The sequence below is a fragment of the Chlorocebus sabaeus genome, chromosome 14, assembly GCF_047675955.1.
Source record: "Chlorocebus sabaeus isolate Y175 chromosome 14, mChlSab1.0.hap1, whole genome shotgun sequence".
Lineage (NCBI taxonomy): Eukaryota > Metazoa > Chordata > Mammalia > Primates > Cercopithecidae > Chlorocebus > Chlorocebus sabaeus.
This window is the reverse complement of record NC_132917.1, coordinates 99,940,452-99,965,062: the sequence shown is the minus strand read 5'-3', so window position 1 is coordinate 99,965,062 and position 24,611 is coordinate 99,940,452. Positions and strand designations below refer to the sequence as shown.

The 24,611-nt window shown below is 43.9% G+C and overlaps 3 protein-coding genes across 17 annotated transcripts in view; 1 reads left to right on the top strand and 2 right to left on the bottom strand.

The window, feature by feature from the left end:
- Positions 1-1,461: 1,461 nt before the first annotated feature.
- On the bottom strand, positions 1,462-22,007 carry LIPT1 (lipoyltransferase 1). Of its 3 annotated transcripts, XM_008008124.3 has the most exons (3): positions 21,897-21,956; positions 17,379-17,413; positions 1,462-2,704 (listed from the first exon to the last, which is right to left on the bottom strand). In XM_008008124.3, the coding sequence occupies exon 3, from the start codon at positions 2,701-2,703 to the stop codon at positions 1,600-1,602; it is 1,104 nt and encodes a 367-aa protein (XP_008006315.2). In that variant the 5' UTR covers position 2,704; positions 17,379-17,413; positions 21,897-21,956; the 3' UTR covers positions 1,462-1,599. The 3 variants fall into 3 exon arrangements, with proteins under 3 accessions (XP_008006315.2, XP_008006316.2, XP_008006317.2); XM_008008125.3 differs by lacking the exon at positions 17,379-17,413 and having other exon boundaries at positions 21,897-22,007; XM_008008126.3 differs by lacking the exons at positions 17,379-17,413; positions 21,897-21,956 and adding an exon at positions 8,968-9,056.
- On the bottom strand, positions 12,975-22,008 carry C14H2orf15 (chromosome 14 C2orf15 homolog). Of its 3 annotated transcripts, XM_038004199.2 has the most exons (3): positions 21,897-21,968; positions 17,379-17,413; positions 12,975-14,163 (listed from the first exon to the last, which is right to left on the bottom strand). In XM_038004199.2, exon 3 carries the CDS (start codon positions 14,097-14,099, stop codon positions 13,824-13,826), a length of 276 nt encoding a protein of 91 aa, XP_037860127.1. In that variant the 5' UTR covers positions 14,100-14,163; positions 17,379-17,413; positions 21,897-21,968; the 3' UTR covers positions 12,975-13,823. The 3 variants fall into 3 exon arrangements, with proteins under 3 accessions (XP_037860127.1, XP_037860125.1, XP_037860126.1); XM_038004197.2 differs by lacking the exon at positions 17,379-17,413 and having other exon boundaries at positions 21,897-22,008; XM_038004198.2 differs by lacking the exon at positions 21,897-21,968 and having other exon boundaries at positions 17,318-17,407.
- A 673-nt stretch (positions 22,009-22,681) lies between these two features.
- TSGA10 (testis specific 10) overlaps positions 22,682-24,611 on the top strand; it is a 151,988-nt gene continuing 150,058 nt past the window's right edge. For 3 of the 11 annotated variants that reach the window (XM_008008145.3, XM_038004191.2, XM_008008140.3), the window contains exon 1: positions 22,682-22,788. Coding sequence is in view for 5 of the 11 variants with exons in the window: in XM_038004188.2 (XP_037860116.2) it covers positions 23,077-23,187 (111 nt within the window). In the remaining 6 variants the exon portion in view is untranslated. Of the gene's footprint in view, positions 22,873-23,008; positions 23,188-24,611 lie in introns of those variants that run through there. The other 8 variants (XM_038004188.2, XM_008008129.3, XM_008008143.3 and 5 more) reach the window with 7 other exon arrangements.

Below are 24,611 nucleotides of genomic sequence, written 5' to 3'. Positions count from 1 at the left end.
TAACAAAAGGACCTGCCCATTAAACCTGCTAAACTGCCAATCATGTTTGTCCCAAGAACACCTTGAAAAATACAATCACTCACTCCACCCCCACTCTGAGATAATCAGTTGTCAGCAAAACCCTGTGTCCATGCCTGCTCTTCCTAAAGATAAAAAAAGGATGGGGCCTGGAACTACTGAGATATATTAAAAGAATATAACTCATAAAAAAAAAGAGGGAGCTGGGCATGGTGTTGAGCACCTGTTGTTCCAGATACTCCAGAACCTGAGGTGAGAGGATCACTTGAGCCCAGGACCTATGAGCATGCCACTGCACTCCAGCCTGGGCAAGGGTAAGAGCCTGTCTTGAACGAGAAAGGGAGGAGAGAGGGGAGGAGGGCGGCCATGGGGGCTGGATGGGCTCATGTCTGAAGGCCTCAACTCTCACCAAATTACGAATCAAGGTTTGTGACAAGGTAAGAGTAGTGGAATTCTGAGCTTGAGAAGAGTGGAAACATTCCCCTCAAGAATGAGGGGAACTCAACTAGAGATGAGTTAAATCTGACACCAGCAGAAAGATACATTAAGTTGAAAATTATAAATATCAAATTGGGCTAATCTTCAATGATTATATGATCTTACTCCCCAGCATCACCTGCCAAAAAGAATAGAAAATCAATTGTTTAGACTAAAATTAAAAAGTGGCTACGGCAGAAGGTCAAAGGAGAGAAGCAAATGAGAATACTGGTAAGAAAGTACAGCATAAAGTAAATTTCAGGCTGGGATAGAAGGGAAATGATGCAAGGAGAGATTAGGGAAGGGTTAAGAGCTTAAAAAAGTGCGACAGCCTTAATTTTTAGTGCAAGAGTAGAAAGATAAGAAAATATAACTAAAAGGGAGAATTTTGGAGTTTGAGATATGAGGAGAGGTGACAAGAAATCTGGGTTATATCTCCGAGAGGGAAGAAAAACAGAGAACTAAGTCTGAGGTCAGAGTGTCCAATATTGTATATAGCCCCAAGAGAGTTAAAGCAGCAGCAGCTGAAATATAAATACATGCCAGGTATTAAAATCAATGGACAGGGCATGGTGGCTCATGCCTGTAATCCCACAACTTTGGGAGGCTGAGGCCAGTGGATTGCTTGAGGCCAGGAGTTTGAGACCAGCCTGGCCAACACAGTGAAACCGTGTCTACTAAAAATAGAAAAAATTAGCTGGGCGTGGTGTCACAAGCCTGTAGTCCCACTACTTGGGAGGCTGAGGCATGAGAACCACTTGGACCCAGGAGGTAAAGGTTGCAGTGGGCCAAGATCGTGCCACTGCACTCCAGCCTGGGTGACAGAGTGAAACTCTGTCTCAAAATAAATAAATGAAATAAATAAAATAAAATCAATGAAGGAAGAAAGAGAAGAAAGAGGATCCTAGAGGTCAGGAGACATACACAGATAGGGATAGGTGATAAATAATTTCAGATGGGGAGAAGTTACTGAAAGAGACTAGGTTTTTTATTTTTATTTTTTTTGAAGTTACTGAAAGAGACTAGTTTTTTTTTGACATACAATGTGCAAGTATGAGACATTTTATTTTCTAATTGAAACTGTATTAAGACATTTACTTGGAATCACATTATTCCCTTAATTTTTTCACAGAGAATATTCCATTTACTGTGTAGTTTGTGGTCTTGTGGACATGTTAGCATGGTAGTTTCAGTTGGGCAAAACTTACTGCCAATAAGACTTGAATTTAATTTGTCACGTATTTCCAATGGCAACCAATGATCAGGTGCTTCAATATTACAAATTTCAATTCTTCCATTCTTTATGTCTAGGAATACTTTAATTTCCAAGTGTGACTGTTCATACAACACATGAAAGGAAGTATTTATACTAAACTTTGGAGTTTTGCCATATATCCATTCCCACGTTTGTAGTTCTTTGGCTTTGCTATTTATGCCAGGAAACAGTGTCTCGTCCGTTGGGTTTATTAGGTGAATGTGATGATCAATTTGATGATAAGCAGCATACTCTGTAGCGACAGCATTCATTAGTACTTCACAGGTCAGAGTGGGATCCTTTTCCAAAAGATTTTTCACTAAGGAAGGTATGCTAGCAGTGGCATTGCTCCTGATCCCTTGGTAAGGGCTCTTTAGCAAAGAAGACAAGAACACCCCGTCAGTACTACATAATAAAGTGCAATGGTGATAGGCAGTAGTCCGGCCGATCTTAGAAGCTGTTCCTGAGATTTTAAACTGTCCATCAAGTAAAAGGTCAAACCTTTTGGTAGCCTGCACATCTAGCTGGGGTTGGACAGCATTCAGAGCTCTCAAAATTAATTTCAGATTTTCCATTCTATCATACTTTTTTTTGGTTGTAAAGAAAGTCAAATTGATATTTCCCATATCGTGGTAGACCGTTCCTCCTCCGCTTCTTCTCCGAGCCAGTTTTACACCTTCTTCTCTCATTAGATTCAGGTTACATTCCTGCCAAGGATTTTGATGCCTACCAATCACAACAGAGGGAGAATTCCGCCAAAAGAACAGAATTGGTTTGCCTTCTAGATTCATGTGGTCATGGATCCAGTCTTCTACAGCCAGATTTTGATAGACATCATTGGAAACTGACTGTAAAATGAGCCCATTTTTTACTGTTTGTTTAAAGCCAGCTGCTGGGACCTGGTGGTTACAAAGTAACTGGAAGCAATTCTTCATTGAAAATGGGATCAGCATGCTTTTAAAAATGGAAGACAAACAAATTAATTCATCAAAAAAAGGAACATTAAATTACATTTTCTAACTATCAATTATTGGGTATTTAATCCAAACTTATCTCTAAGTATCCAGTGCAGTTGCTTTTGGCTTTTAGCTTTACAATTAGTCTTCAGCAATGCTATAACTCAGTATTCAAAAGAAATAAATGAAGACAAATTTCAAATAATTTCAGTTGAAATAATTTCACAGTTTTCAAACAGTAAGTCTGCTGCAAATACATTATGTAATATATCTTTTTTTTTTTTCTCTTAGAGACAGGATTTCACCACGTTGCCCAGGCTGGTCTCAAACTCCTGGGCTCAAGTGATCCTCCCGCCTTGGCCTTCCAAAGCGCTGGGATTACAGGCATGAGCCACTGCACTCAGCCACATTACCTAGAATATATCTTAAAGCCAAATTATGTTGAATTCACAAGTAATAAACGTTAATCGAGAAAAATGAGAAAATATAGATAAGCAAGAATAAGAAAATAAAAGCATTGATAGTCCTAATCACAATGAACATTTTGGTGTAAATCCATTTTATTTCTAAGCATGTGTACACACACACATTTCCCTCCCCCAAAGTGTAACCATACTATTATTTCATTCAACATTCTATCTATCTATCTATCTATCTATGCATCCATCCATCCATCCATCCATCCATCCATCCATCCATCCATATTTTTTTGAGATGGAGTCTCGCCCTGTCACCCAGGCTGAAATGCCACGGCGTGATGTTGGCTCACCACAACCTATGCCTCCCGGGTTCAAGCAATTCTCCTGCCTCAGCTGGGATCACAGGCGCCTGCCAACACGCCTAGCTAAATTTTGTATTTTTACTAGACACAGGGTTTCACCATGTTGGCCATGCTGGTCTCGAACTCCTGACCTCAGGTGATCTGCCCACCTCAGCCTCCCAAAGTGCTGGGATTACAGGCGTGAGCCACTGCACCCGCCCATTAAGCCTATTTTGCATCAGCTTTAATGACTGTTTAATATTCCATTGTTTAAGACAGGGTGTCACTCTGTAGTTGTCTCACTATAGCCTTGACCTCCTGGGCTCAGGCAATCTCCACACCTCAGCCTCTGAAGCAGCTGGGACTACAGGTACACGCCACCATGCCTGGCTAATTTTTAAATTTTTTGTAGCGACGGGGGTCTCCCTATGTTGCCCAGGTTGATCTTGAACTCCTGGGCTTGAGTGATCCTCCTACCTCAGCCTCCCAAAGTGCTGGGATTACAGGCATGGGCCACCACACCTGGAACCAAGTTCTTTAGTTAAGTAATATCTTAGAAGTACAATTCCTAGATTAAAGAGTCTTCCTATTTTCATCACTCTTGTCATAGTTTATAAACTAACCTACAAAAAGTTGAATCAGTTTACGTTCTGTCTAGAAAGGTGTGGCGAGGTTTAATAGAGGAAGGAATACTTGAACTGAGTCACCAAATCGGATAGTTTGCCAGGTCGAGGAGTGTATTCCAGGCATATGCAAAGACAAAGAGTCATGTAATAGTGAGGTGTGTTTTGGGGACTCCCTCCTAGGAGAAAGAGCTACAGTACTAGTCTTCAAGTTCCACTGAAGCCTGTGGCTATTCTGTCCTAGGAAGCCTCGCAACTGAGACTGCATTACTTTGGTTAACCTCTTTGTTCTTGGTTCTGCTTGACTGACTTCGATACAGTACCATATTCATTCAACAAGTATGTATGGAGTGTCTCCTAGGTACAAGGCAGTAAGAAGATAGAAAATGGGAGGAGATAAATTCATGTAATGAACTAAAATATGTGGACTTTTTAAAAGGCAGCTAAGATCCACTGAAGTTTTAAGCAGGAAGTGTTAACTCAGCCATTATACAAATCTGCCTCTGCAGGGTTGAGTATTGATTAAATAAAGGATGGACTAGGGACAGGGAGAACAGTTAACGGACTAAGGCAGTTGTCCATGCTAGAGATAATGAGGGCCTAAAGTACAGTAGGAGGAAGAGAGAGAAAGAGAGAGAGAATGGAATGGATATGAGTGACATTAAGAAGGTGAACTGGCCAGGCACAGTGGTTCACGCCTGTAATTCCAGCACTTTGGGAGGCCAAGGCAGGCAGATCACGAGGTCAGGAGATCGAGACCATCCTGGCTAACACGGTGAAACCCCGTCTCTACTAAAAATACAAAAAATTAACTGGGCATGGTGGTGGGCGCCTGTAGTCCCAGCTACTCGGGAGGCTGAGGCAGGAGAATGGCGTGAACCTGGGAGGCAGAGCTTGCAGTGAGCCAAGATCGCGCCACTGCACTCCAGCCTGGGCGACAGAGCAAGACTCGGTCTAAAAAAAAAAAAAAAGAAGAAGGTGAACTGGTCCTTGCCTTCAAGAAACAAGTATCTCCACAAACTAGTGGGAGATACTAAAAAACAAGTAAGGCAATAATTAAAATATAGTGTCCTAAATGCTGTGATAGGTGGTAAGTACATTAAAGGGCCATCTGATGCTGTAATTAATGGATGTGACATTGAAGCTGAGACATAAAAGGGGTAAAGAAAAGAATTGTAACAATGTGCAAAAGCTTAGTGGAAAAGGTGATAGGACCCATGCAAATAATTTAATTCTACTGGCTGGTTCTTAGGAATACAAGAATGGGGAGTTAATAAGAAGGCAAGAGAAGTAGACGTTAGATTATAAAGAACCTTAAATCCACGTGAAATACTTGAACTGAGTCACCAAATCTGATCGTTTGCCAGGTTGAGGAGCGTATTCCAGGCCTGAACTTTATTGCCCAGGCTGGAGTGCAGTGGTGTGATCACGGCTCACTGCAGCCCCGACTTCCTAGGCTCAAGCAATTCTTCCACCTTAGTCAGAATGTGCCACCAGGCCTGGCCTTTTTTTTTTTTTTTTTTGGTAGAGATGAAGTCTCACTTTGTTGTCCAGGCTGGTCTCAAACTCCTGGGCTCAAGCAGTCCTCCTGCCTTGGCCTCCCAAAGCGCTGGGATTACAGGCATGAGGGCTTTGGGTTTATACTTCAGAGACATCGCCTAGAGAGTTAAGCATGGAGAATGTACAATACTTGGTAATAGGCTGAATTAGGGTGAGAGAAAGAGAAGCCAAGGATCATGTCCTTTATGATATAATGATTACAAGCTCAAACCAGACTGCCCTCATTCAAATCCCAACTCTATCCTTTATCAGTTGAATGACCTAAGGCAGATTACTTTTCTATGCCTCAGGTTTGTTATCTAATATGTGCATAACAACAGGACTCATCTCACATTATCAGGTTGAGTCTAATGAGCTAATACATATGAAGTGCCTGGCACTGAAGAAAGTACACAATATGTGTTAACTAATTTATTAATATTATGCCCTGATTTCTGGTGTGGCAAAGAGGTGAAATTTCCTAGGACAGATTTTATAGGAACAGGAAGTATGGGGTTAAGATAACTGGTTCATTTTGACTGTGTTGAACTAGCAGCCAATGGTACAGAGCTCAATGGATGGTAACTGAGGTCACAGGAAGGTGGTTCAGTGAGAAGATTTAAGGGCCTGTGACATAAGCCTGAAGAGCAGCGACATTTAAGGGATATACAGAAGAAGGAGGGAGAGCTCCCAAAGGAAGCTGAGAATAGAAGAAAAGGCAGAAAAATTTTAAAGATGCTCTTATGGAAGCTTCAAGGAGACAAGATGGCTAACAGTGCCAAATGCCAAAGATTGAGCAAATAAGACGAGGGTTGAAAAGGATCTATTAAACAGTATCAAGAAGGTTATCAGTGATCTTGGTAAGAACCAGATGTACTGAGTAAATAGGAGGCCCAAGGTGGATACAATGAGGGTATTCTAGTTGTGAAGTGGAAAAGCTAGGGCAGTAGGTAGAAAGGAATGTGGAGTTAGGAGAAGTTTTAAGATGCAATAGATCTGAGCATGTTTAGACGCTGGTAGGAGTCAAGACAGGGCAACATTGGAGAAGGGAGGTCCTTGAGAAAGTGATGATATTGGGATCCAGAGTTCAGGTAGGAGGCAGCCTTAACGGAGAAAGTAACAGATAGGAGTGGCGGGCACTAGTAAGCTGGATGGTGTCTGTGGATATGGAGATTGTCAAAGATCTTATGAAATATCTTTTCCTAAGATTAAGGCTCTTACTCTTCTCTGCACATGCAGAGTGTGGAAGGATAGCAAAGTAGTTAAGGACTTAAATTTTTAAACCTGGCTCTGCCACTTACTAATGACTCTAGCTGCTTCAGTGGCCTCAGACGTCATAAAATGGTTGAGAGAATTAAATGTGTTAATATGCATAAGCCATTCATGTTTGGCAAATACGAAACATTAACTGTTACGACAGGGTTCCCCCTTTCCCACCTCTATTCTATGCTTACTGTTCCTATCATACAACATGTATTCCCTCAAGTGAACAAGGATTCCTAACCGAGACACGTCAAAGTGGCATTTACCTTGACAAATTATAGTTCAAGATATTGACTTTGATCAAAAATGTGATCTTGTTAGGGTTCCAGAATTGATCCAATTCATGTATTGAGCCAATGAAGGTATTTTAATAGTGCTCAGAATATCTCTAGTCATCCAGGTATTGTATATACAGTGTGAATGAAACACAACAAAGGTCTTAATTCAACAAAGTTCTCATCAATTACATGACATTGTTCTCAGCACTTGGGATTCATCAGTGAGTTAAATGAATAAAGGTGATAAGGAGGGCTATAAAAAAGAGTAGACGGCCAGCTAAGGTGACTCACACCTGTAATCCCAGCACTCTGGGAGGCCGAGGTGGACCTATCACCTGAGGTCAGGAGTTTGAGACCAGCCTGGCCAACATGGTGAAACCCCGTCTCTACCAAAAATACAAAAAATTACCCGGGCGTGGTGGCAGGCGCCTGTAATCCCAGCTACTCGGGAGGCTGAGGCAGGAGAATCGCTTGAACCCGGGAGGTGGAGGTTGCAGTGAGCCGAGATGGTGCCACTGCACTCCAGGCTGGGCAAGAGAGCGAGATTCGGTCTATTCAAAAAAAAAAAAAAAAAAAAAAAGTAGAGCTGAGACACGGAGGATTGGAAATGTGTATGTAAGAAAACTTACGTTGCAATTTTAAATAGGGTTGTTAGGTTAAGCCTCATTAAGAAGGCGTCATGTGAGAAAAGATGCAAGAAGCTGTTCTAACCACCTGAACACATAAACCAATAAATAGACCTCAGTGAGGATGTGACATTTCAACTGAACCCCGAAAGATGAGAAAGAATCACGCAGAGTGAAAAAAGTGAAAACAAAGGGATGTCCAAAAATCCCTGACTGCCAGCTTATGGATTTACAGAGAACCATAGGCCACCAATCAGATATTCAGATGAGCCTGTCCAATTATTCACCGTAAGACTACTGACAAGCCAGCTCTTAAGTTTGCTTGGTGAATACATACTCAGAACAAAAGGACTGAGTTACATGATTTGAATGTCTGACGGAATGGGCTCTGAGGAAAACACTTCCTTAACTCAGGAGAGCCCCTGCTCTTAAGCCGGGATACCCTCTCTCCCCTAGAGGCGTGGATTCATCTGGCACAGGTGCGCCCCTCTTTTTTTATTCTATGCTCCAGTAGCGGATCAGACCCCGACTGAGTAATGCACAGTATTTCAGGATATTTCACAGTCGTTGGGACAATGTTAAGCCTTTGATGGTCTGGTTAAATTGTGTTCCTTAAAAATCACTTTGAATCCTTCTACTCTTACCCTTTAATGACTAATTTTATAAAGTTTTTCCTTATCTTCCACGTTCTTGGGACACTTCCCTACCTCTGCACTGCCAAACACGCCTCCCCATCACTGAACTGAAAGCGAAAACAGCACAATCCCATCTATCTTTCTAGGCAGGCGCAGCTTCTTCATAAGACTTTGCTAAGACCCTATTATTTTTGCCCCCTCTCTGGTAATATACAACTTACTCAGAATCTCATTACGGTCGTGTGCATGTTTTACTTCGCCCTTTTGGCTCCCAGGGGGCGTGCACACAGCTAGCCTCCAACATGTTTTACGGTATTTACCCTCCCTCCTGTGTTCGGGGTCGACCCTTCCTAACAGTGAAATTAGGTCGTCCCAAGCGCCGAGGGGAAAGCGTGCACACAGAACCCTTCGCTACCGGCGGGGGAGACCCGCAGGCCCTGGCCCACCGCCAGAGACCCAGCGCGCGCCCAGGGACCACGGCCGCCCACGCGCCACGGCCCGCAACATCCCGGCTAGAAGCGCTTCCGCTTCACCCACCTGCGGCTTCCGGTCGTGCACACGGCCTCGCGAGGGCTCGAGTTGGAAAAGTGCGCCGTACGACCCCGAGCAACCGGCAGGCCTTGCGCGCGACTCTGCCCCGCCCCCTGAGGGCCGGCCCCCTGGAGCGCCGGAGCAGGAGGGGCGCGCAGGGATCGCGCCGCGCCTCGCCGCCTGCGGGGTCGTGGGGTCCCCGCAGCCCGCAGGGATGCTAAGTAAGGGTCCTTCAGGGCGGGAACCAGATTCGAGGCAGGGACGCAGGCCACGTTCGAAAAAAAGTACCGAAAGTCATAAGGCCCCAGTTCAGATGGGCGTTCCGCGCGTGACAGCGCAGAGATAACGGCCACCCCTGGGCGAAGGTAGGAGAGCGAATGTGCTAGGTTGGAGGGGGCATTTCGTGGAGCTAGTTTAGGGGGAGCCCCCAGAAGCCCAGAGCAGTCAGGTCACACGACGGGCAGGAAGGAGGACCAGCAAATACTTTTTACTGAGCATGTAGGCGTTACGCTGGGTCTTTACGTATCTCCTCCAAATAAGTGAGTCCAAGTGGCAGGTGACTCGAAAGGTGAGGAAATTCAAGTCAGTTTTGAAAGACACATTGCATTTAAAGGAATAAATGGTATTCGCAGTACAGAGATGATAATACAGGATGGAGTGGATCAGAAAACACACTGAGGCGAGTGTTCATTCCCATTTGCCAACTCATTGCAGTTGGCAAGAAAACCCTGTGGTTCCTTGAGATGGGAGACTACCCCAGTAGTCAAGGTAGCAAGGTAATAGTTTCGGCTAAGTATTGCTGCGTAACAAACTGCCTCAAACAGTGGCTTCTATCTCTAACATGTGGGCAAAGTGAGTGATTCCTCTGCTAGTTTCTCCTGGGCATATTCATGTGGCTTCATTCAGCACCGGTTGGCTATGCTGGGCGGTCCAAGATAACCTTATTCATGCTCTGGCTGGTGCTGCCTGGCTGCTAGGGCACCTCAACTGAGGCCTAATCTTGGAAGCAGCGCCTCAGCCATATTCTATTGGCCAAAAACAACAAAGCCAGCTCAGAGTTAAGGTGTGGCATAGTGGACTTCACCTCTTGATGAGAGAAGCCCAAAGAATTGGTGGTCACCTTTTTCAGTCTTGCTCAGAAATCAATCTCTCCTTCAGTGAAAATAGAAACCACGAAGACTTGCCTCTTGGAGTAAGGATCATTCAGTGTTCAGTTTGGTGATGTTGATATGGTAAATGACTAGGGCTTCGTATAAAGCTACAATGAAGACATAATGACACCTCATTTCTTTCTTTCTTTCCTTTTTTTTTTTTTTGAGACGGAGTCTCGCTCTGTCACCCAGGCTGGAGTGCAGTGGCCGGATCTCAGCTCACTGCAAGCTCCGCCTCCCGGGTTCACGCCATTCTCCTGCCTCAGCCTCCTGAGTAGCTGGGACTACAGGCGCCCCCCCACCTCGCTGGGCTAGTTTTTTTGTATTTTTTAGTAGAGACGGGGTTTCACCGGGTTAGCCAGGATGGTCTCGATCTCCTGACCTCGTGATCCGCCCGCCTCGGCCTCCCAAAGTGCTGGGATTACAGGCTTGAGCCACCGCGCCCGGCCCATTTCTTTATTATTACACCTTTTACCAAGGTCACTCTGAGTTAGTCTATCTTGTATTGTGCAGGTGGGAATGAATTTTATTTAGAGTTAACTGCACTAGGAATTTTCCTAGTTATTATTAAAAACAGTCACAGAATATTGTTGCTCTTTGCTTATATTACTTCCTTCTAAATTCCCTTTCTCTGAAATATCAGGTGCTACAGTTTTGGGTTTTTTTCCCCTAGTTTCTTGCTGAAGAGGTTTTAAAGAATCCCATTCCCTCCTCCCTGCTCCAGGACTTCTGTCCCTTGGCTATTCTTAACTTTACCTACTTCTTTGGCTTCTCCACTGGAACCTTTCCAGTGACACTCAAACATGCTGTACTCTTTAACAATCCTCCAGTGACTTTACTTCTCTTTCCACTTTTCATCCTGCCTGCTACCCTTCTGAGCCAACCTTCTTGGAAAAACTGCTGTACATCCAGTGTCTACTTTCTCACTTCCCATTCATTGTTTCAACGTACTCCAAAATGGCTTTCCCCCCAATTATCCAGCAAAAGTGCTTTTGCTAAGGTCACTGGTGAAATTCATATTGCTAGATCCAGTGGACTTTTCAGTCTTCATCTAACTGTTCATTTGACTACCTCAGCCATTCCTGTGGACAACGGTGACATTACCCTGTCAACTCCTCAGTCCCCTTTGCCAGGTTTTCCTCTAGCCTCACTGCCAACTCCTCAGTCCCCGTGGCCAGCTACCCTGCTCTAGTCAACCCCTAAATGTTGGAGTTCCTCAGATCTTTATCTCACACTACATTCTCCTTAAGCAATTTCATTCATTCTATGGCTTAAAGTACCATTTCTGTATACAACTTCAAAATTTATACTTTTTAGTTCCAGAGATACAACTGCCTTGTAAACCTGGTAAGTCTAAAAACCATGCTCCTGAACTCACTCTTTTTTTCCCCCAGGGATCCTGCACACATCTAGCCTTTTTTGCTAGAAGTCCTTTCTTCCTCACTTTCCACTTCCAAACCATGACTACATCCTGTCAAACTTCACCTGTACTCTATCCCCTTCTCTCCACTTTTATGACCATCACCTTCATTCACTTAGACAACCATGTCACTGCACAAGCTATAAATGTCCTCAGAGGCTGCTCTGTCTATGGAGTAGCGATTCTGTTGTTTCTTTTTTTTTTTTTTTTTTTTTTGAGACGGAGTCTCGCTCCGTCTCCCAGGCTGGAGTGCAGTGGCCGGATCTCAGCTCACTGCAAGCTCCGCCTCCCGGGTTTACGCCATTCTCCTGCCTCAGCCTCCTGAGTAGCTGGGACTACAGGCGCCCGCCACCTCGCCCGGCTCATTTTTTGTATTTTTAGTAGAGACGGGGTTTCACCGTGTTAGCCAGGATGGTCTCGATCTCCTGACCTCGTGATCCGCCCGTCTCGGCCTCCCAAAGTGCTGGGATTACAGGCTTGAGCCACCGCGCCCGGCCTGTTTCTTTACTTTCTTAATAAACTTGCTTTCAAAAATATCCTGAGATATTCTTTCCCATTTCCCACAGTTAAAATCAAGTTTATGGCCCAGTGGGAGGATTACCTGAGGCCAGGAGTTTGAGACTAGTCTGGGTAACATTGTGAGACTCTGTCTCTAAAAAAATACAAAAACATGCTGGGTATGGTGGCACATGCCTGTAATCCTAGCTACTGGGAGGCTGAGGCAGGAAGATGGCTTAAGAACAGGAATTTGACACTGCAGTGAGCTATGATCGCTCCACTGCTCTCTAGCCTGGGCAACAGAGTGAGACCATCTTAAAAAAAAAAAAATTCAGCTTTATGTGGTATATCTTGTGTTGTGTTATGTCTCTCTGAATGCTATACGTTTCTTCATGGCATATCACAATTGGCATCTTGTATAATTACTGTATAATGTCCTGTCTTTCCTAGTAGACAGGCACAAAACTCTACAAGGCAGTGGCTATTTTATTCACTACTGTATCTCCAGCACCAAGCACAGTGCCAGGCTAGGTGAACAACGAATGATTTGTGTATTTTTTTCTCTCCTAAAGAATTATGTTCCATAAATAATAAAAAGCGTTGTCTTTTTAGCTTATGTCCCAATCAACAATTGTTTTTCATTCTCAATATTCCCTACAAACACATTTGTTTAGTATTTTTCTGATTAATAAAATATAACTCCCCCTCCAAAAAGATGCCCTTTCCTCTTAAAATGAATATTAAAGAGATTTCCAACTACCAGATATTTTCATAACTGATACACAAAACAAGGTTTTTAAACACCAGGTTGTTTTTCTCATATTAAATATTGGTGACATAAAATGGTATCATCTGCAAGACAAACTATTAACACTTGGAAAGAATACTTTTCTAACTCTAAAATGGATTCTATGTGGGGGGAAAAAAGAGTTTTAAAGGCACGATTTAAAATGTGAAATCCTTCTGAAGATATGCAATTTATTGGCCTTTTCAGTTTATCTGCAGTGATCTTTTATAGAACAAAAATGCAAAATGTAAGAAAGTAAAGTATCCTAAAGCAGAATCCCAAAATGGAAAAGTAACATGCAAAACCGGTACACCAGAAATACTATGAAATACTGATGTCACATTGCCTGGACCGTGTTTTTTTTTTTTTTTTTTTTGAGACGGAGTGTCGCTCTTGTTGCCCAGGCTGGAGTGCGATGGCATGATCTCAGCTCACTGCAACCTCCGCCTCTGGGGTTCAGGCGATTCTCCTGCCTCAGCCTCCCAGGTGGCTGGGATTATAGGCGCCCACCACCACACCTGGCTAATTTTTTGCATTTTTAGTAGAGATGGGGTTTCACCATATTGGCCAGGCTGGTTGTGAACTCCTGATCTCAGGTGATCGCCCCGCCTCGGCCCCCCCAAAGTGCTGGGATTACAGGCATGAGCCACCATGCCCGGCCGCTTAGACACTTTTTTAAATCACTTGTTAAAGAAATACATTAAAATGAAAATGTTTTGGTGCCGTTCAAATACTGTCACTTAAAGCTCTGGTTTTTAAGAAGGATATAATATAATACCAGAGAAATCTGCTTTGAATTTTGGAAGGCTTTTTCACTCTAAAGCAACTGCCTTTTGAATAGGCATAATCAAAAAATGCAGTGCAAGATGATTCACAAATAGTGAAAAATAAAGCGATAGTCTTCCGTCATTTTGTTAGGGTTTCCTAATAAGGTTAAGTTCTCTTTCAGCATCCCCTCTTAATCAAAGGCAGTTTTTGGTTTGTTTGGTAATACATACAAATTGCTTCATTCCACATCTGTCATTTCTAGTCCATCACTTTCTTTGACGTATACCACTGAACCCAAGGCTTTCTCAGAAAGAGATCTTGTGCCAGTCCCTTTAATCCTTGAAAAGTTTTCTTGATTTGTGTCTTCCAATCTTATTTTCTTGGTGTTTTGAAATAACTGAGTTGTTGGTTCCAATCTGCTTTTTTCAGTCCCTCGTATTAAGTGATCATCCACTTTTGAATCCATATGCATAGCAGATACCTGAGTAGCAGATTTACTAAGTGAAAATCCCATTGGGATAGCTGAACAAATATGGAAGTAATTTTTAAGTAGTGGAAGTGTTTCTTCAACTTGATTACTGAGGGGGGAAAAAAAAAAAAGTAAGTGAATGCAGCAGGAATTTCCCTAACTTCATGGCAATGTTTGTTTGAATGAAATTCCATGGTAATACTAGAAATATAAAGTAAAATTGTCTCCCACCTTTCAGTGTTTACATTTTCTTTGTGGGAGGGTTTGTAGGTTCTAAAGATTTCTTTGAAAGTCTTTTTAAAAGGAATTTATCTGATTTTATGTTTTATCACCTTTCAGAAAATAGTAGAGATTCTCTTAATCCTTTCATTCTTGCTAGGAAACCTCTTACTAATGGGCTAAAGAAATAACTACTGAAGGCCAAATACTCTGCTAGTATTTTATTTTCTGCAAAAAATATATTCTATAAAGACACTTGTGATTGGCTGGGCGCCGTGGCCCACGCCTGTAATCCCAGCACTTTGGAAGGCCGAGGCGGGCAGATCACCGGAGGTCAGGAGTTAAAGACCAGACTGGCCAACATGGTAAAACCCCGTCTCTACTAAAAATACAAAAATTAGCTGGGTGTGGTGGTGTGCACCTGTAATCCCAGCTACTCAGAAGGCTGAGGCGAGAGAATCACTTGAACCCGGAAGACGAAGGTTGCCGTGATCCGAGATCGCGCCACTGCACTCCAGCCTGGGCAACAAGAGCGAGACTCTGTCTCAAAAAAAAAAAAAAAAAAAGCGCGCAATCCGTTAAGAGAGATGATTGGCCGGGCGCTGTGGCTCACACCTGTAATCCCAGCACTTTGGGAGGCCGAGGCGGGCGGATCACGAGGTCAGGAGATCAAGACCATCCTGGCTAACACGGTGAAACCCCGTCTCTACTAAAAATACAAAAAACTAGCCGGGCGTGGTGGCGGCACCTGCAGTCCCAGCTACTTGGGAGGCTGAGGCAGGAGAATGGCGTGAACCTGGGAGGCGGAGCTTGCTGTGAGCTGAGATACGGCCACTGCACTCCCGTCCGGGCGACAGAGCGAGGCTCCGTCTCAAAAAAACCGAGAGAGATGATCATGTAGCATGGAGGGAGGCCTTGGGAAGTTTCCCAAAGGAGGGGAGCCTAGGTCAGGGTTGCGCTTTCAAAGATGGGCAGGAATTTGGTAGGCAGAGTTGACCAGGATGGCAGAAGGGCAGGCTTCCTGCACAGTAGAGGTCTGAGAAAGCCCAGGGCTTACTGGAGACAGTCATCTACCCAAGACGCTCTAGTAGCAACCGAGATCTGGAGCAGATTCCACAGCTTGGAACGAAAGCACTCACCCTCCCCCACTTTTTTTTTTTTTTTGAGATGGAGTTTCACCCTTTCACCCAGGCTGGAGTGAAGTGGTGTGATCTCAGCTCACTGGACCTCCACCCCTCAGGGTTCAAGTGATTCTCCTGCCTCAACCTCCTGAGTAGCTGGGATTACAGGCACCCGCCACCACGCCCAGCTAATGTTTGTATTTTTAGTAGAGATGGGGTTTTGCCATGTTGGCCAGGCTGGTCTCGAACTCCTGACCTCAGGTGATCCAGCCACCTCAGCTCCCAAAGTGCTAGGATTACAGGCATGAACCACTGTGCCCGGCCTCACCCACTTTTAGAATGTATTATGTCTTTAATATTTAGTTACTGTATCTTTGATAGTTTACAATTTCATACTCATCGAACTCTAATTACTGACTGAACATTTCTAAAGAATCATCTTGAAACCTTATTTATCCATATTTGTGATTGAATATCAGTGTTTATAACAAAACAGAGTCCTGGGTCTACTGTAGTAGACTAAATATAGTAGTTTCTGACATACTAATATAACAATTAGGTAAATAGTATATATTTGGCTTTCTGGGAATCAAATACAACTTAGCTAAATTTTTAAAGATCTCCGATGAAATTCTGAAATATGGGTATACTTGTTTTTTAGATTTGGAACTTGAAGATGAATTTTTCTTCCTCATCAAAAGAATATCTAATACTGCCTTCAAATTAATAAAATTGAGTTTATTCTATTATTTGGTTTCTCTTTTTGTTAGAAAGGAAATACTCCTGTCAAATGCATAACTTGAATCTAAACCTGAGGAAACAATCAGATAAACCAAAACAGAGGTATCCTCTATGAAACAAATAGCTTCCACCTAAAAATGTCAATGTTATGAAAGACACAGAGAGGCTGAGCAGCTTCAGATTAAAGGAGGCTAAAGATACATTATTTCAAATGCAACCAATGCTCTTGAGTTGGGAAGGGGATGGAATGTACTACAAAGATCATTACTTAGATAACTGCAACATTTGGATATTTGACAATATTAGATGATAATATTGGATCAATGTGATAGATGCCATGAATGTGATAATTATATATAATAATATTATATATTATATATTATTAATGTGATAATTATATAAGTCAATGTCCTTGTTCTTAGGCAATACATACTGAAATAGTTGGGGGTGAAGAATCATATCTTCAAGTTGCCCTCAAATTGTTTAGCAATAGAGAGATAGATACATAGATACAGAAAGAGAGTAAAATATGCAAAATGCTAACAACTGTTAAATCTAGGAGGTAAAGCTTAAAAAGTTGTTCTATGTATTATTCTCATTACATTTCTGTAGGTTTAAAACTTTTTGAAAGTACAAAATTGAAAAAAGGTTTTTAAAAAACACAAAACTCTATAAACATTACATTTGAAATCAACAAACGTAAAATAATGATAACTTATATAATTATCAATTTGCACATTAAATTTCAATCTAATAAAAGGACTGAGGAGGAACCAAATACAATAGGGTAGACTTGGCCCTGTGAGTCTCAACTTAACTTCCCCAGAGTTGAGGACATGAAGGGTGAACAAGTCTATTGGGGGCCTCTTTGGACTGGCATTTAGGTTGCCATTCAAGAAGAAATCTGGAATATACATGTAAGAATAAAGGTCCGTAAAGAGATAAATCAATCTGGACAAAAAGAACAAAGAGGCTTTCTTTACCAGATATTAAGATATGCTACATGGCTGGGCACAATGGCTCATGCCTGTAATTCCAGTACTTTGGGAGGCCAAGGTAGAAGGATCTCTTGAGTCTACCAGTTTGAGACCAGCCTGGGCAACATAGGGAGACCTCATCCCTATCAGAAAAAAATTAAAAAAAAAAAAAGATATGCCACAAACTGAAAGTAATAAAAATAACCTTGTATAGGTACAGGAACAAATCGTCAGTAGAATATGACAGAGCTGTTTCTTGGACTTACGTATTTGAGGAACTTCACATATGTTACACGTGGCACTATAGGGCAAAAGAGACAGAACAGACTAAGTTTAGTATGATAGTATCGTGAACATTGGCTCACTATGTGGACAAAAGTTAGGCAGGATCTTAAATACAGAAGTGGGCTGGGCGCGATGGCTCACACCTGTAATCCCAGGCCTTTGGGAGGTTGAGGCGGGTGGATCACAAGGTCAGGAGTTCGAGACCAGCCTGACCAACATGGCGAAACCCCGTCTCTACTAAAAATACAAAAATTAGCTGGGTGTGGTGGCGGGTGCCTGTAATCCCAGCTACTCAGGAGGCTGAGGCAGGAGAATCGCTTAAACCCAGGAGGTGGAGGTTGCAGTGAGCCGAGATCATACCATTGCACTCCAGCCTGGGTGACAGAGCAAGAATCCATCTCAGAAATAAAAGAAAAAAAGAAAAAAACAAAAAGTGGAGTGCAAATGCATTAAAGATCTAAATGTGAATGGCAGGACTGTAAATGCAATAGAAGACAATGAAGGACACTGTATCTGTTACCTTGGGGTGAAGAAAGATTTCTTGAACAAGACCTAAAAAGCCTGAACAATAAGGGAGGAAATCAGGTGAGTCTGATTACTCATAATTGGGAATTTCTATTAAATGAAAAAAATATAAACAAAAAGATAAGAGACTGGAAGGAGATATTTTCTGTGTACAAAGCTGATGGTATTTAGTGGCTGGAATAGAAAGAGAACAGCTACAAATTAGCAAGGAAAAAGTAATCCTGCTAGAAAAATAGGCAAAGGATATAAAAATATAATTCAAAGACTGAGGAATCCCAAACAGATGAGAGTACATAAAGAGATATTCAAACTTAACTAGGAATCAGAGAAATTCAAGTTGCAAAGACAGTGCAAACTCCGCTCTCTGGGTTCCCATGATTCTCCTGCCTCAGCCTTCCGAGTAGCTGGGATTACAGGCATCCGCCACCACGCCCGGCTAATTTTTGTATTTTTAGTAGAGATGGTGTTTCACCATGTTGGCCAGGCTGGTCTCGAACTCCCGACCTCAAGTGATCTGCCCTCCTCGGCCTCCCAAAGTGCTGGGATTACAGCATGAGCCACCATGCCCGACCACATCTGGCTAATTTTTAAAACTCATTTTTTGTAGAGACAGATGTCACTGTGTTGCCTAAGCTGGTCTCAAACTCCTGTCCTCAAGCAATTCTCCCACCTCCCAAAGTGCTGGGATTACTGGCGTGAGCCACCACGCCTGGACTGGTTTGAACCTTTTAGAACAAAATCCAAATCACAGCAGTCCTCTGCTCAACACACTCGAGTTGCTTCCCACCTCAGAGACAAAACCAAATTATCTACATATCTAGTCCCCAGCTGTGGTAGGCAGAATAATAGTCTCCAAAGATGTCTTTGTCCTAATCCCCAGAAGCTGTGACTATGTTATGTTATGTGGCAAGGGGGAATTAAGGTTGCTAATCAGCTGACTCTGAGGGTGGGAAAATTCTCCTGGATTCATTGGGTGGTACCAATGTAATCACTAGGGATTTTTGTTTGTTTGTTTGTTTTTTCTTTTTGGGACAGAGTCTTACTCTGTTGCCCAGGCTGGAGTGCAGTGGCGTGATCTAAGGTGACTGCAGCCTCCGCCTCCTGGGTTCAAGTGATTCTCGTGCCTCAGCTCCCAAGTAGCTGGGATTACAGGTGCACACCAACACAACCAGTTACTTTTTGTATTTTTTGGGAGAGATAGGGTTTTGCCATGTTGACCGGGCTGGTCTTGAACTCCTGACCTCAAGTGATCCTCCTGCCTCGGCCTCCCAAAATGCTGGGATTGTAGGTGTGAGCCACCATGCCAGCCACACAAGCGTCTTTAGAAGTGAAAGAGGGAGGTAGAATGTGTTAGCCATGATGCAATGTGAGGAGGACTTGACTAGCCATTTTTGGTGTTGAACATAGACTGGGATCACAAGGGCTGCCAGTAGAAGCTGGAAAGGCAAGGGGGATTTTCCCCTAGAGCCTCCAGAAGGAATGTAGACCTGCCTGACATGTTGATTTTAGCCCAGTGAGACCCATTTTGAACTTGTAAATCTCCAGAACCGTGTGATAATAAATTTGTGTCGCTTAAAGACACCAAGCGTGTGGTAAATTGTTGTAGCAGCCGTAGCAAACAACTCTACCAGCAAGCACTCTCTCCTGTCTCTTTCCCTTATTCTACCCCAGACCTATCACCCCATTGCTGTTCCTCAAGAATATTCTATGCCAAACCCTCTCCAGCTTCAGGACCTTTGCACTTACAGTTCCCCCAGCTTGAAGCAATTTCTGCATTGCAAACCACTTCCCTTGAGGATAGTTAGTAACATGGGGCCTGGGATTGTGAAGAATGGCAGACCTCTGCTGCTAGTCATGATGGAGTAACAAGAGACCAGACTTATCCTCATGCTTTCAGCATCTTTTTTTTTTTTTTTTTTTTTTTTTTTTGAGACGGAGTTTTGCTCTTGCCCCCCAGGCTGGAGTGCAATGGCACGATCTCGGCTCACTGCGACCTCTGCCTCCCGGGTTCAAGCAAGTCTCCTGCCTCAGCCTCCCGAGTAACTGGGATTACAGGCGTGTGCTACCATGCCTGGCTAATTTTGTATTTTTAGTAGAGACAGAGTTTCTCCATGTTGGTCAGGTTGGTCTCGAACTCCTGACCTCAGGTGATCTGCCCACCTCGGCCTCCCAAAGTGCTGGGATTACAGGCAGGAGCCAACGTGCCCAGCCTGCTTTCAGCATCAAAACACAAAACACATGAAACAATGGCTTTTAGATATTGGACAATAGGCAGTTTGGGAGAGTGATCCTTGAGAGAAAGGAAATAAAGTAAGCCCTATGAATGGACATTGCCTAGAACTTTCAGACCTCAGCATAAGGAGGAAACTATCTGATTTAAAAAAAGGAACACAGCATCAGTGAGCTGTGGAACAAGATCAAGTGGCTTAACACATATAGAATTGTAGTCCCACATTTTTTTTGGGGGGGATCAGGAAGAGGACAGTGGAAAAAAAAAAAGTAATAACAGAGGTTTTTGTAGTGAAGCTTTTGAAATGATGGAAAAACTAAGGGACTAGAAAATCCAGACCTTAGAAGGTGTCTGTCACAAGAGAGAGAGCGAGCACAGGGTACTATATAAGGCTTAGCCTGGGCCAGGCACAGTGGCTCATGCATATAATCCCAGCACTTGGGAGGCTGAGGTGGGCGGATCACTTGAGTCCAGGAGTTCAAGACTGGCCTGGGCAACATGGTGAAACCCCATCTCTACAAAAACATACAAAAATTAGCTGGGCATGGTGGCACATACCTGTGGTCCCAGCTACTCAAGAGGCTAAGGCAGGAGAACTGCTTCAACCTGAAAGGTGGAGGGTGCAGTGAGCTGAGATCATGCCAACATACTCCAGCCTGGGTACTGGGCAACAGAAGGAGACTGTCTTTAAAAAAAAAAAAAAAAAAAGGCCGGGCGCAGTGGCTCACGCCTGTAATCCCAGCACTTTGGGAGGCTGAGGTGTGTGGATCACGAAGTCAGGAGATTGAGACCATCCTGGCTAACACTGTGAAACCCCGTCTCTACTAAAAATAATAATAAAAAAAAATTAGCCGGGTGTGGTGGTGGGCGCCTGTAGTCCCTGCTACTGAGGCAGGAGAACGGTGTGAACCCGGGAGGCAGTGGTTGCAGTGAGCCGAGATCATGCCACTGCACTCCAGCCTGGGCAACAGAGCAAGACTCCGTCTCAAAAAAAAAAAAAAAAAAAAAAAAAAGGTTTAGTTGGGGCAAGATGGGACACTCACTACCCCCTTGGGTTTCCAAAGAGGGAAGGAAATTTTTACTTTCTCAGGTTAGGGGAGAAAGTCAACAGTTCTTGATAGGAAAAAAAGGAAAATCTTTTCACCCTCTTTTGACCTTAAAATGATCATTTCCTTACATTCTTTCCAAAGAATCTTCAGTACCATCTAGGTGGCATTCATAAATGCTTAAACTTTTCTTATTCTTTCTGTAAGGGAAGTACTTTCCTACTTCTTATATTAATAATTTCCCCACCCCTGAAGTCTTCAACTCCAACTGACAGTTTTAAACTTAGAACATTCTTTCCTATTTGTTTTTAATAATGCTAGGTAATGTATTCAAAATAATCTTAGTATCTGAAGAGGAAATGAGATTATACATTATTCCCTCTAACATAACTTCTCAGTTTGTTATTTTGTCAATTAAAAATAATTATATTTCCGAAGATATGTGCTCCTTGTGTCCTCTAGCCTCTTAAAAGTAACAGGGACACTTAATTTTTTTTTGGTATCTGATTATACTTACAAAGTATATGATTATCTGAAAACAAATGCGACAAAATATAAGACTGTAATAACACGATGAAAAGAGATAGAAAAAACATGGCATTTATATTAAATGTACTTTTATGACTAAATTTGTTCTAACATAAAAGTTGTTTATCCCTGCCAATGACATCTTGTGGGGGAAAAAAATGAGTACTCACCTGGCAAAAACAGGAATTGTCAGTCTCCTCAAACGAGAGCTTACTCTTGATATACACAGCGTTCTACCATATCAAGGGCATCAGAGAATTGCTGTAAAAACCTACTGTCTATGTCATCTGCAGGAAAGGGACACGGTAGGTATTAAAAATTAAGAAGACTTTTTTTTCCCCCCCAATTCTGGGCTCCAAAAAATTGGTAGAAGAATGCAGCGCTCATTCTTTTTCACCATTTGTCCACTTTAAGGTGAGGGGATTTGGAAAAGGACTGGCATATGGAGAAGGAATATCGGTCAGGAATGTGGACTTTCGTTGCTAGTTCTGCCACTTCCCGATTCAGCTCTGATCGTGCAGAGCTGACCAAGCCGTGGTCCCCAGGCTCCCCTGACTCCAGGCCGCCCACGCTCACCGGGACATGCCGGCTCGCTCCCCGCAGGCTGCAGTGGGAGGGCTGGACCTGGAAGGCTCCCTCAAAACGGGCCCAAAAGCAGCTCTAGGAGTAACCGGTTCACCGAACATGGGTCCAGAATGATGCCCAAGCTCTGGGAAAGTGGAACAAAGCCACCGCCGCGAAGCAGCAGGTGTTCCAAGCTGAGGGAAGACGGGGCGGCGAGAGGCAGCTTTGCGCATGCGCGTTCCATCCAGGTGCGGCAGCCTCAGGCAGGGATTCAGAAATGTGTCGTGGAAAAGGGGGCTCGCGGCTGGTTACTAGGAGACGGGACGCTCGGGTCGGGCGCCTAGGCGCTGCGTGGGCGTGCGCCTGCGCGGCGCGGATGGGCCAGGAAGAGGTCCCTCCTAGGTGCCCTGTAAGGCAGGCAGGTGGACGTACGCGTCGCTCCGTGCGTAAGTGCGCGCGCACGGCTTGTAGTCCCCGCGAGAGGGAAGGTCGAGCCAGGTACGCGTGCGCATCGGGCCTGGGGGCGAGCGGGACGGAAGCAAAGCTGGGGCGCCGGGGAGGTGGAAGACGAGCCCCACTCCGGTACAGAGCGTGAGGGCGGGGCCGCGGCGGCGCCGGCTGGCGCTAACCGCCCCCGCCTCCTTCCGGCCGGCTCCCTCCTTCCTCCGATTCGCCGGGGCGGGGCCGGGACGATTTGGGGGTGGGAAAGGAGGAGAAAGGGGCGGAGGATGGAGACTGGGCGGTTCTCGTATTCCCCGCGGAGGCCGAGACCTGGCAGTCGCGGGGATGAGCTCTGGGCAGGACGGCGGGCCGAGGAGCCCGGGGAGGGGCCTGGAGCTCCAGGTAGAAGCTGCGGAGATGCGCAGGGTGGGGAGACCGCTGCTTCTGGGCCAGAAGGTCTCTGAGAAGGCGGCTGCAAGCGGGCGGGAGTGGCGGGTGCGGGGCCGTGGCGGGCGGAGGTGGGCGCTCGCCGCGGGAGCCGCTGTGAGGGGCAGCGGCGGGCACAGCTGGCGGCCGGAAGCTTAGCAGCACGCGTTGCCCCTGCTTCTTGGGAGGTTAGGTTTGAGCCCAGTTCCTATGGTCACCGCTTCGCGTCCTCCCGCAGCTCTCCGCTTGGTTGTTGGGGGGACTGTTCAGGTTAGAAACGCTCTGGAAGCTCTGGTGGAGCCGAGGAATTTGGAAGTCACAGATTTGGGAGTTCAACCTGACTCCCGATCGCTCATTTCTGAGCCTCTGTCTAGACTTGGGGTGGTGAAAGGCTGAGATTACATAGGCATTTGCATGAAAATCTGATAATTTTAGTAAAAATTATACACAGTAAAGGCAGGGTAAGCTGGCTTTTGTTGAAAAACTATTTGAGACTTAAATTGGATAACTAGGTGATCATGGACTTGATACCTAAAAACTCACAGAAATATGTTTTTTTTTTCACTTTTTTTTTTCCCCGCGACTTCAGGAAAGTTTGCATAGATTGCAGTGTCCCAACGTTTTCCTTCTTCCATTCCAGGACCTTATATCCTAGGAGATTTCCTTGTTTAAAATTCTCTGTACTGGTGTTCAGCATTTCAAGTATACTTTGTTTACGTGTAAGGAATAACAATAGGTTTGTAAGTAGAAAAAAACAGGTTAGTTATAGAAGTAGGATGTCACATTCGAATCTGCTTCCAGGATAAGACAGATTCTTGTTGGTATTTTAATTGATTAATGAGCCAAACTCTTCAGTCTTAGTGGGAAATAACTAGGAAGGTACATTAATGAAATATTAATTTTAAATCCTAAACTTTGGCATTATTTAATGGCAGCTTCCAAAATATTTCTCGTATTGTTTACCTTCTGAAGAAAAATCACTGCTTGTAGCTCAGAATATAATCAGGTGTAGAGATTCTCTGGGAGATCTTTTCTGTCTGCTTTTTCAGTTGCTTAGACTAGTTTGTTTAGGACGATTTGGTTTTGAAGTCCTCCACACACAGAGGCAGTTAGAAGTATGATTATTTATCTCCTTTTCAGATTACATGTTTCTTTCCGTCCCCACAGATGGCCACTCTCCTGACTTCTAAGAGCCACTTCCTTGATTTTCCTGAATGTTTCACATCATTGTATGTGAACATGCACGTTACAGTTTGGCTTGTTTTTGAACTTCGTACAAATGGGATTGTACTAAGTATTCATTTACATCTTGCTTCTTTACTCAACATTTTTTTTAAGATTAATCTTTATCGTTGCTCTCAGTATTTAGTTTGGTGATTGTTTCCCCAAATATTTATCCACTTATTATATAAAGTCCTCTCTCAAAATTATTCATAAATCTTGTATGGTTTTCC

Coding starts and splice junctions, on each gene's coding strand:
- LIPT1 (XM_008008125.3), bottom strand. CDS start 2,703: ATGCTGATCCCATTTTCAATGAAGAATTGCTTCCAGTTACTTTGTAAC.
- C14H2orf15 (XM_038004197.2), bottom strand. CDS start 14,099: ATGGGATTTTCACTTAGTAAATCTGCTACTCAGGTATCTGCTATGCAT.